This window comes from Ursus arctos, unplaced genomic scaffold, assembly GCF_023065955.2.
Source record: "Ursus arctos isolate Adak ecotype North America unplaced genomic scaffold, UrsArc2.0 scaffold_26, whole genome shotgun sequence".
Lineage (NCBI taxonomy): Eukaryota > Metazoa > Chordata > Mammalia > Carnivora > Ursidae > Ursus > Ursus arctos.
Window position 1 is genome coordinate 15,071,791 of NW_026622941.1, and position 12,774 is coordinate 15,084,564.

General features: G+C 38.2%; 1 protein-coding gene across 12 annotated transcripts in view; it reads left to right on the forward strand.

Annotated features, from left to right (window-relative positions):
• DERA (deoxyribose-phosphate aldolase) overlaps nt 1-12,774 on the forward strand; it is a 128,047-nt gene that overhangs the window by 54,481 nt on the left and 60,792 nt on the right. For all 12 annotated transcript variants that reach the window (XR_008961571.1, XR_008961569.1, XR_008961570.1 and 9 more), the window contains exon 5: nt 537-671. Coding sequence is in view for 6 of the 12 variants with exons in the window: in XM_057318909.1 (XP_057174892.1) it covers nt 537-671 (135 nt within the window). In the remaining 6 variants the exon portion in view is untranslated. The remainder of the gene's footprint in view (nt 1-536; nt 672-12,774) is intronic.

Sequence of the window (12,774 nt, forward strand, 5' to 3'; positions counted from 1 at the left end):
TTCCCTTTATTGTCATCTGTGTGGCTGTTCATTTTAAGATAGGTAGTTGGAAGGGCCTGTATTGCAATTTGGTTACAACAGCTATAAATGTGAGTGAGTAAATCAAGAATACAGTGGTAGCCAACTTAAGAGTAGGATCCATAATTAACCAGTGTTCATCAAGACAGGGCTATAGCTACTATTTTATGACCGTCACTGTGATGATACATATTTTCTCAATTTCTGTTTACGTAAGGCCCTCTTATGAGCATCTCTGCAGAAACCTAATTTCAGGTTTTCCAAATGATAAAATGCTAATACTTATCCTAACACCAATACTATATGAAATGACATTCTATTTCTTCGCACTTCACTTTGTAAGATAGGCGTGAAGCTCTTTAGTGTTATTCATGCTTTGGTCAAAATGCTGTTTTGTTTTTGCTTTTTGTATGAAATTCCTTATTGAGATACTCACCAACTGCAATTTGTCACCCACCCTTCCTTCCTCCCTTCCTTCTTTCCTTTCTTCTTCCCTTTCTTTTCTCTCCCTCTGCTAGTGGCCACTGGCTTTCCAGCTGGACAGACTCATTTAAAAACACGATTGGAAGAGATCAGATTGGCTGTGGAAGATGGAGCTACAGAAATCGATGTGGTGATTAACAGGACCTTGGTGCTGACAGGCCAGTGGGAAGGTATGTGCAAGTCCTTACTTAAAAGGGAGACATAGTTTTACCTGCGTGAATCAAGTGGTGAAGATTGGATAAGAGGCAGCATGTTTTGGAGGTCATTGTTCTAGGTTACAAGTCACCAGATTAGAGGGTGAATTTGAGAGAAAACTTGGCTGGTATTGCTCATGGCTTGTTTCCCTCGTAAATCCTTGGCAGTTGCCCACCTGCATGAACTTTTTAGGTCCCTTTGAGTGCTCAGGTGAGTGGTTGTTTCTGTTCAGTAGATTATTAATTTTTATTCTGTTCTCTACTATTATATTACTCAATACATAAATCACTCTAGGCAAGTCATTTATGCAAAGTTTATTTTAATAGGTGGAGGAAACTTCCCTTTTTTAATGTTAATCTTTGTAGATTTTGAGAATGTGGGATTAGTAGTAAGTCTGGTAAGTCTGTTTTCACTCCTGCTGTTCTTACACATAATTCCTGTGGATACTATTTTATATTTACCTTTGAGATTCATGATTTACTATCACACTGATTATGATAAAACATTACCCATTTCAATAACAAGCTATTGTTTTTATAATTAGATATGTAAAAAATAGATTTGACCTGTGCCTTAAATATAGTTTGTATATTAGGATTGTTGATAGCCTAAATAAGTACAATTTCTACTTCAAAAAAATCATTATAAAAGTAGCTCAACTAAAAAAAATTTTTTTTAAGATTATTTATTTATTTGACAGAGAGACAGCCAGCGAGAGAGGGAACACAAGCAGGGGGAGTGGGAGAGGAAGAAGCAGGCTCCCAGAGGAGCGGGGAGCCCAATGCGGGGCTCGATCCCAGAACCCTGGGATCACGCCCTGAGCCGAAGGCAGACGCCTAATGACTGAGCCACCCAGGTGCCCCTCAACTAAAAATTTTTAATAAAATCCATTAAGATAAAGGCACAATAATATATTGTCTCTTTAGATATGTGAATATGAAATACATGGCATATTTTATTCTAATTATGGCGGTTATACCTGTTCACTGTTAAAAACAAAAATTCTAACCAGTAATAAAGGAAGTGGATGTTCCACATAATCTCATCCGCTAGAAATAACCTCAATAACAGTATAATGCACAACTTTTCAGACTTTTTTCTCTTCATATATACACATGCAACTGACACCCTTTTTTAAAGTTTAAATAAAAAGTAGGATTATACTTGATGTATTTTTTTCTTAATCTACTTATTGGACTTGCCAGTATTTCATGGATATCTTTCTGTGACTCTTATCCATCAGCCCATCTAGCTTATCATCTGTAAGTCCTAATTCTGTTGTTTATCCATTAAGAATTGCTTTTGGTTACAGAGTAACAATGATTTAGTCAGTAGTTTAAACACTCAAGGATTTATTTTCTTATACGAAGTCTGGAGGTGGGTATTTCAGGGGTACTGCGGCAGCCTGGCAAAGTCCATGGTGACTTACGCTGCTTTGATCTTCCACTTCCAAAGTGTGTGGCTTCTACCTTCATACTTAAGTGCACTTCATTGTCTAAGGAGGCTTCTGATGTTCCAGCCTTTCCACCCCTCCCAAATAACAGGAAAGAAGGGCTGTCCTATCCTAAAAATCTCCCACAGCATTTTTGCTTGTACCTTCTTGGCTCAGACTGAGTTACGTGGCCACCTTGGCTACAAGTGAAGCTGGAAAATGTAGTCTTTCAGCTTAGAACAGTCACTACGTTCCAGCACATTCTTAGTAAGTTAGATGGTGTACATTTCTGTGCCCAGATGGAAAGGACTGAGAGGAGTTCTAGCATGGGAGAACAGTGTGTCATAAGGAGCTCAATGGGGTCTGACAGTAAGATGCTTAATAGCAAAGGGCCTTATGAAATAATAGTAACACAAATATTTAAGTAAGAGGAGAGAGGAAGTCAAAAGGCACAGCACTGTTAGCTGTGGGGTGGGTCACGTCAGAGATTCCAGCAGCTCTGGGAGCATCAGTGTGCTCTGGGATAATGCAATCCCTGATACTGCAGTTCTGAATGATCTAGAAAAAAATGTTAAAGCCGTTCCTATTGCCCCATACTCCCAACTATACTCATCAACATTTTTAATCCTTACCCTGTTAAAATTCTTGACAGTTCACAGATGTGTTTTTGGGTTTTTGATTTCTGTTCCTTTTTTTATGGTTCATGTGAGCTTTGACCAATAAAAATCATTCTTAGAAGATTATTTTAAATAATGTCCCTTATTCCTATATATTGATTCTTGTTTCCTTCTAGTCATAGATTTCAGTTAGGATTTCAGGCCAGAGTAAGAGGGAGAAAAATGAATATGCATAATATTGAAAACAAATTTGGAAATAAACTATGTGATTTAGTTAGATTAAAAAAAAAACTATATGCCCTTCATGTCTTTTATTAAACAGTTGTAGACACAGAAGTATAGTTTCTATTATAACTTGTGCTCTTGTCTCTAGAATACTAATGGGAAAATAAAATATATTAGGAGATGGGTTTTGATGTAATTGTCTGTCCCTTAATGAACTAGGAATTGTTGTTTTTAGGAACTGATAATTTCCTAATAATAGGTATTCATGCAAAATATAATAACACATCTTTGTCTTAGACCATACTTTTCTATTAACTTTTTTATGGTGTTAATAACCTCTTGACCCAAAACAAATTGAAAAGGAACATTTAATACTAGAAATTTAATTCTAAATAGAAACCCGAAATGACTGAAGCCTTTTTTCACTGCAGTATTTTGTCTTAATTCGCCTCAATTTGATTACGTATTATATTTTTCAGTGTCATGCTTTCAGATTAGCTGTTTACTAAAATATGAGCCTAAAATTGATTTCTTGAAATGTGCCGACGGAAATGTCTGTCAGGCTAATACCCGTTCAAATCCAGGTCCCTCCCCTCTGTGCACTGAGGTGTGTAGGACGCTGGTTGAAGCATAAAAGAAAGAATCCTATTTTTAAAGCTGGCCATTCAGAGTGTATCTTAATCATTTCTCATGGTCACAGAGTCCACAGAGTCCCCAGTTTCGGGGTAAACTCAGAGAAGAGACTGGAGGAGGGGCTTGTATTCTCTTGAATTCTCCCTGGTGACAATTTAAAATCTCTGCTCTCTTCAAGCTTTTAATTCTTCTGCCCACCTTGAGGCTGGTTCCCTTTTAGCGGAAGACCTAGCTGCTACTTCTCAGAGAAACCAACACCATTAGACAGGAACTCCCTCAGGGTCCTCACAGCAGGCTTTGCCTTCCTTTGTTCCTCCTTTTCTCCTTTCTCCTCAGTCCGGTCCCTCCTCTGTGCGGTGGCTCCCATCTCCTCCCACATTTTCAGAGGCCTTACTCCATTTGTCGGCCATTTTTTTCTGCTGTGTCTTTAGTCCTTGTCTCTACTAGCTCATTCCCATCAGCATCACATGCCAACATTCTCCCTCATCCCCAGCTAAGTCTCTCTGTTCTTCCCTTCATGGCTAAAGTTCTTAAAAGAGTCATATTTACTTGTTTCTCTTGAGTCTGTACTAACCAAGATGCTAATGACCTCTTATTTTCCTATGCCCAGGGAATATTCTTCAGTTGTTTGTTTAGCGTTACCATTCAGCATCTGACACAGTACACTGTCCTCCTTCTGGAAACACTCTCTTGTCATGGCGTCAGTGACCCTAAATTCTTCAGGTTTTCCTCCATGTTTCTGATTACTCCTGTGTCCCTGTGTCTTGTTTGCAATCTCCTCTGCCTCCTCTACCATCCCTGAAGTGTTGGTGGTCCTCAGGTTCTGTCCCAGCCAACTCTCCAACTTCTCCTCAAACTCTGCACTCTCTCCCTTGGAAACGTCCTGTGCTCACCCATTTCAGCCCCATTCCCTGTGCTGAAGACTACAAAACCTCCAGAGCACCAGAACCAACATCTGCCAGACTCCGGAGCTCCTGCTCTGTTTCCCCGCTAAACCATGTTGCTTTTCATTCATCATTTTTACATAAGTAGGACAGTGACTCTTGATCAAATTAGAGAATCTGACCATTTTAGAAAGAAATCCACTTAAAAATATTTGACTTGAATGCTTTCTCTTAAATACACAGTTTAATTTCAGAACCGTGATATCGGTGACTGCATAATCCTGGAGCACAGTGATGCTCCCCGGGCTGTGGAAATCTCTGACATGACCCACCCGCTGGCTAACAGTTCAGGCTGCTGTGCCTTTTGACTTCATGTATCTTTTTATTTAAACATTTTTGTTATTGTTATCCCAACTGGCCCTTTGCTGTTAGGCTTTTTACCGCCAGATCCTGATTTGCTCCTTATGGCACACTGCCCTTCCCTGTCTGTACTTCCGTCAGTCTTTTCTCTTCGGGCACAGAAATGTACACCGTCTCCACCATCTAACTCATCCCTCGGGATGGTAGTTTTAACTGGATAGGGTATAGGATATATTGCTGGTTCCCTGACAAACGTTTCCAAATTATTTGCCCGAGTTCCTCTCCTCCCAGAAGCTAGTCTATCCCTCCCTGAGTATATGTACTATCAGATGTTGGATGTGAGGGAAATAGACTCCTGGGCTGTGAAAATTGCTCCAGGTGATTTTGATTCCACCCCTGCCCCCCCACCATCCTGTAGTCCTAGAGAATCACTAACTTGGAGCATTTTTTTTTTTTTTTAAACATACTCCTTGTTCTTGGTTCCACAAAGTGTCAATGCAGGGTGATTGAAGCATTGTTGAATTTATATGTTGGTTAATTCGTACAAATAGTATTTCCTATGTGTTTCTGGTTAGTTAGCCTGGATCTGCAGTTAGCTGTAACAGAAGGCTTAAGGGATAAAGAGTTACTCTGGCAAGTTTAGCCAGAGAGTACATCTACCTCTTATGCTCTTGGGAAGAGGATGGCTTTCCTCTCCCTGGGAAGGCTGTGCCGGACTAGGAGAGAGTGGGGGCACCCAACCATACAGCCAGCCAGCATATAAGCCAGTCATGACTGGAGGCGGTTGGACCCAGAATTGGCCCAGAACAAATATACTGTGGGGTAAGAAGGGAGCATAACTCTGGGAGACTAGAGGGTTGAAAGCAGATCTTTGCATCAGAAGGACCTTGGTTGGAATCCTGGCACTACCATTAGCAGCTGTTTTCTCTTAGGCAAGTTACTTCTTTGTATCTTCTATTCCTTCTCTGTGAAATAAGAATAATAGCATCCTCTTCACATGTTGTGATGGGGATTCAGTTAGATAATGTATGTAAATCAATTATCCCGTTGCTTGGCCCAGATGAATCCCTCCATGCCAGCTGCGGTTTCTTCTCTTTCCCTCTCCTCCTTCTGATGCCGATAGTGTGTTGTCAAGGGAAGTAACCGTAATAGTACATGTATTGAGTAAATGAAGTAGAACTCTAAAAGACTTGGATTTTAGTCTTTGTAATTTTGCTAATTTATACCTAGTCCTTGGGCAAACACTTCACTTCTCTCTGCCTCCATTTAAATAAGCTACCAATGAGGGGATAAAACTTAATGATTTCTACAGTCCTTTAGAGCTATAATGGCCTGTGATTTTATATTTGGCGTTTTCATTGTCTGGGAGTATTATTCCCTTGATAAGGACCTGTAATACAGTATTTTTTCATGATGATATTAAAGTCGACATCTAAGTTGCATTTCTTAAACAGTTCTTTGAAGAAAGCATTCACCAGAAGGGGTTCATCATCTCATAAATCTTATTGAACAGGTTTTGAAAATTAAATGCATTCCATGCTCTGTAAATACAGAGGTGTTCATTTTTTACTTTTTTATGACCTCTCTCTGCTGCATATATTTACCTTAATATATTACCAGTGACATGGAAATGGTATCAGATTCTGCCTCGTTCAGGAATCTTCCAGTTCTTTGAGCTCAGGACCTAGATCTGACTTTACTAGGTTTTGGAAACCCATCCCATGCTGGAGCACCATCAGACACAACCCCAAAGGTGGCTTCTTCTGTGACATTTTTCAGTATAGTGTATTCACACTTAGTGTTGTCACACTTAGAAATACTGTCTGTGTCCTGTATCCAGAGCCCTATTTTATCCTCTTCAGTTCCTCAGCCCTGACTTGCTCTCCTAAACTTGGTTTGTGGAATACATGCCTCATGCTATCAAGAGTTTTAGGGTGAGAGAATGAAATATTTGGTCCAAGGCCACAGTGTCTGTCATTGTGTCTTATGAAGTGGATTCTGAAAATCTTGCATCTGGGCAACAATTTATTTTTCTTATTTGCTTATTTTTGTACAGGAAGGATGATAGAAAGAACATCTCTTAAGAGAAATTGGAATTTGTCTCTGTTTTGTAGAGCGGTTAATCATAGTATCTTATGAGAAAAGCAATCTCTAAATCTATGGACACTGTTTGGGGAGGAATCGCATAATCTATAATCTGTGTTTTCTCTGTTTGGGGGGTTGTTTATAACGGAGAAATTCTGGAGATACTTATGGCAGCTGTAGGCTTTTCTGGTTTTTGTTTTTAAGTCATGATTCTTTAAAACTTCAAATACTATTGACCAAAATGTGTGTGTTTTATCTCCTGTAGGTTATTTTACTACCTGGTGTTTTAGCTCATCTCTGTCTTAGTCTTACAAGATTAATTAGTTACCTTGGTGGATGAAAACTGTTCTTGAATATTTTGTGACTTTTTAAGTTTGAAAGGTTGCTGTAAATTTATAGTAAGTGTTTTACTGTACATATAATCATCTTAAGAGTTATTTTCAGGCCATTCTTGTGCAGTGTTGAACGTCTTTCTGGTACTCAAAAAATAATTGCTTAGATATATTCGTTAACAATTATTTTTTAAGTGTCTTTGATAGCATGATATATAAAAGGAAATCTACTTTATGACTTTCAGATAGGAAACATGGTCTTTAAACACTTGGATTTTTACTTAAATCATAATTTGTATTCATGAAAGCTTTACTAATCACATAGTTTTCTTTGTCTATAGCAGTGCTTTTCCAGAAAACCTAACTGATTGCCAGGAACCTCACGATTAAGAACTTCCTTTCCTTCTAGGTGGAAGCTGGAGAGAAATAAGATAATTTTGAATAAAGAAAAGTAAAATGCTATAGATGCAATGTCCTGCTGACGCAGGGAGGCAGAAGGTGAGCCAGTTGTCAGCCGTTTGGGACGCTGTTTAAAACAGATGCAGCATGACCCCCTCTGCCCCTTGGACCTACATTCTCATCACACAGGCCTTTCCAAGTGTGGCTGGCTTCTCTGATTCCTGTCAGTGAACACACTCCAGCAACACGGCCTCACTTGTTTTTTCAGCTGGGAATGACGAGCAGAAGGTCGGGCTACGACCTCCATTTCTCCTCCTCAGTGTGGCACTGGTAGGAGGGATGTGAGGGGACAGACAGGAGACGACTCGTCTGCTGGCTGTGCTACTATATTGATTACGCATCCACAATGTAATATATCCTGGGTTTCTGGTACACCCACTTTTGCTACTCCTGAAAACCTCATTATAAGTCAAAACATTTATTATCAGGTTTTTAATGTGACATCACGATACCCGCCACTTCTCTGGTGTATGTGTTTTGTTATATTTTGCATTATTCTGACTAATTTGCGATCGTGGTGTTTGAATTCCATTTTCGTTTGTCAGTCATCTTTTATACTGGCCTTCCAGATTATTATTTTTCTGTTACGTGCAAGAATTATTCTTTATTTTTTTAAAATGGGGGAATTTTTAGTTTCTGTAGTGTTTGAATTTTAGCAATGAACATGGATTACATGTGAGTATGGGAGCAGAAAAATTAATAAAGACTCTAGGGAATAAGGTCATGATGTATGCAAAGATGTAACTGTAGGACGTTTACTGAAGTGTTGTTCATAATAGCAAAAAAATCTGAAACCTTAAGTATCCAATAATAGAAAAATGATTGAATAAATTATTTATAACCATGCAGTGGGAGATTGTGTGGCCATTAAAAATTGTGCTACAAACCTATACTTATTAATATGGAAAGATGTCTGTGATATTTCAAGGGAAAAAAAAGCAGATTATCAAATAATATATACCATATATAATCACATTTTTTTTTTGTTTAAAAAACATAACGGTTGATAATCTCAAAAGGCCTTCCATAAGAAAAATATCTAGAGCTAAATAAATTACAGCAGTGTATGTGAAATGTGTCTTTTTAACATTTATTTTTGAATAATTTGAAACTTACAGAAAAGTTGCAAAAATCATACACACAACTATTTACTCTTCACTGAGATTACACAGTTATTAAATTCTTCCCCATTTACCTTTTGCCTTTTCATTGTGTCTTTGTGAGTATGCATATATGTGTGTGTATGCATGTGCATATATATAAAATTATGTATGTGTAATTGTTTTAATTATATGAGATTAAGTTGCAGACCTGTCGATCCATTACTCATAAATATTTCAGTGTGTATTTTCTAAAAACAAGAACACTTGCACCAAGGCACAGTACGCCATCAAAATCAGGAAATTAACATTGATATCATACTACCATTAAATCCATACACTTTGTTCATTTTGCAGATTATCTCAGTAATGTTCTTTATTAGTTTCAGGATCAATTATTACATGTCTCTTTAGTCTTCTTCGATCTGGAACAGTCCTCAGTCTTTCCTTGAGTTTGAAGAACAGGTGCCTATTATTTTGTAAAATATGCTTCGTTTGGGTTTGTTTCATGTTTTTCTTATGATTAGATTCAAGTTATATATTTTGGGGAGAAATACAACAGAAGTTTTGCTTAGTTCTTCTCAGTGCATTATTTCAGGAGTCATAAGATGTTGATTTGTCCCATTATTGAATGATGTTAATTTTTAAATGGCTAAGATGCTGTCTGGCAAGTTTCTCCATTGTAAAATTAATAAGTTTTTTGTGTTTTAAGAAGTACTTAATGGACTATATGAATGGAGATATTTTGAGACTGTGTTAATATCTTGTTCCTCATCTAACTTTTATTCAGTTGTTTTAGCGTTCATTCATAATTCTTCTGTTATTACTCTGATAGTTGTCAAATGGTGATTTTCTAATTCCGTCATTTCTTCTATACTTATTAGTTAGTATTACCTTCCCCTCCCCCACTTTCTTTCTCTCTGTTTGTAAGAATTCATGGAGTTCTATTTTACTCAACTACTATTTTGGTACTCAGATTATCCCAGATTTGACTCGTGGGAGCTGTTTCGGATTGCTTTCCTGTCCTTTTGACATCTTTGTATTATTCGTTGAGAACTTCCCTGAATTCTTATCAAAGATATTTCAGGCTTATCTTTAACTTTTTCTGCCCAAGCTCTAGAATCATCCATTTTTCCAAGGAGCTCTGCTTCCTTTTATTGAAGACTGGTATTTAGAAACCAAGATCTGGTTGCTCAGTGTGCTCATTGTTGCAAGGCTGTGATTTCTAGGCCTTCTCAGTGGACAGATCTAGGAAACACATGAATGTTCACATATACACAGTGAACACGTATAAACACACATGCATTTATATCCATTTGTCTGTCTGTCTATTATCTATCTATATGAGAAACTATGAGTTCACACTGATGATTTCCCCATAAGCCAATATCACATGGTTATTCTTGCCCTTTCTCTTTCTATATTTATGCCCCTCTTTCTTGTCATGAGAAATCTTGTTCCCATCATCCTCAGTATATTTATTTACTTGATCAGTTGCCTTGTATGTAACAGTCTCTTGACCACGCAGGCTGCCTCCCTGGTCCAGTACCGTGCACTCAGGCTGGTTGAGCTCACCATGTCCTCCAGAACTCCCAGCCCTCACTGATGAGGATGTCCACCCCCCCCCCCGCCGGCCCCCATCTGGCAGCATGTGAGCCCAGAGTTTTTCAAGGCCCCAGTGACAAAGCCAGTTCCAAGTTTACCTCCTCCTTCATGGCAGCAGAGTACCTCTGCTCCCCCACCTCTCTCTGGCTGAGAGTTCCCATGAAGTGGAGTTCCAGATTGTCTTTCTAAACCAATAACAAGAAGCTGTTTGGTCTTAATTGTAACAATATAATGTTTTAGAACAAACAAAGTTTATCTTCATTTTTATAACTGCTTCTTATTAAAGGTGGATCCAAGAGAAAAACAGTTAATCGATTACCTTCATAGTCATTTAAATAACTACTTTTACATTTATTCCCATGATTTGAGATGTCTTTGAGCTCCAAAAGTAAAGATCTTCTATCCAATCTTGAGTAGAAAAATGATGCTTGGAGAGGTTCAGTAACTTTCCCATGTGACACAGCTAATTAATGGTCAAGCAAGTGGATTCAGACAAGTGAGCTTCACTACAACCTAGTGTGCTGTTCTCATCCCATCCAGAGGCTCATAGAGCAGTTTATTGATTTTTTTTTTTTAGTGTATTGAATCATACAAAATTAAGTATTTTATGTTTCTGAATTATTCTGGTACTTCTCAATTTCCTCAACTTTGTTTTCCCCTAGAAGAAAATCAGGTCCTAGGGTTGTAATGCTCATCTGTAATGTTAGTCATTTGAACTAAATGGGAGTTGACATCCTTCTAGGTTCTAGGTTTTGATTATTCTATTACACTAAGTTCTTCAGTTTATTTCCTTGAGAGTGTATTTTAACAACAGTATGTGTGTGTGTGCCTGCATGTATGTGTGTGTTGGGATAGAGGCAGAAAAGTGTGGGAAATTTTAGGCAAGTCATTCATCTCTCCGCATTTCACCTTTCATATATGAAATGTGAAGGTAACTGCCAGCTACCCCACAGGGATGTTTAACTGATGCGTAGAAAACACCGTATATTTGAAGGAAGATGCTTTGAAGACTTAGGGGGTTTCTCATTCTTTTCAGTAGCTGCTCATGAAGAGTTTTTTCGAAAGAGGATCTATTGAACTTGCTAATTCCACTGTAATTTCCTTCACATGTGTATTCCAGTAGCAATTATAGAAATCCACATCCTGATGCTGTCCTTTCCTGCTGATACGGAGGAAAATCCACCCATTTATTTTTGCATTGTTTTGCTCATATATATTGAAAGGAAAGTGACAGTTGAGTATGTTAAAGGACGTTATGATTTGAGGTTGTCTAGGTTACATTTCAGCCATCAAGTCACTTGGATTTGCATATGTCATTTATCACTGTAATGCCAAGGTGCTTACAACTACCTGGGCCTTCTATGGCTTGTGTTGAAGTGAAGTGGTCTATTTTCCTTACATGTTAAATTTGTGAATTCTAATTATGCTTTCATGAGTATTAAAACAGTGCTTGCTCCATTTTGTTTTTCAAAGTTACTTTTGCATTTCTGGAAGTATATAAGGAAAAGTTTGGAAATCTAGTATTGAATGATTAAATGCCTACTAACTGCCTTGTTCTGGTCTAGCCATATGTATTATTTTATCTACTCATCACAAAAATATGTGAGCAAATTGAGGCTCTCTAAGTGATGAGGCTTAAGAAGATGGAACAATTCCTGTAAGTTTGCATAGCTAGCAAATAGCAAAACTCTTATCCTAGGAGTCTGGGAGCATGGGCTCCAAGTTAAAAAAAATATTTGTGATGTAGTAAACATTTTCTCCCAGCCTGCTTTCTAGGCCCCAAAGAGGTTGTGTTTATGTTCTTTAAGAAACGTAGGTCACAGTATCCCCTGCTTTTATAAGTCCCTCTCTGTCAGAACCTAATAAACACTCAGCAGTAACGGTAACAGCACCACCTCCAATGTCAGCAACAGGGAAACAAGTAGCTGACATTCCTTGAGGATTGGCCTATGTACCAGAAACTGTCCTTAGCACTTTATATATAAGAGCCTATTTAATGCTTAAAATAACTCCGTGAGGTGTGCATACCTCTATTATCCCCATTTTATTGAAGAGGAGACAGAGACAAAGTTTAAGAGTTAATTGCCCAAATCAGACAACAAACGAGTTTTGGAACTGGAGTATGAACCCAGGTAAGTGGGACACCCATGCTATTGTCCCACACCATACCAGACTTCTCAGTAAATATTTGTTATACTAAAATTATGAGTTGGAAACTAATGAAACCAATTCAGATTAAGTTAAACGGAAAAGGCATCTATTGGGAGGACATAGAGTAGTTCACCGAGTCAGTAAGAAGCCTAGAAAACCAGGCTTGGAAAACAAGCAGGACTTGGGACGCATGGG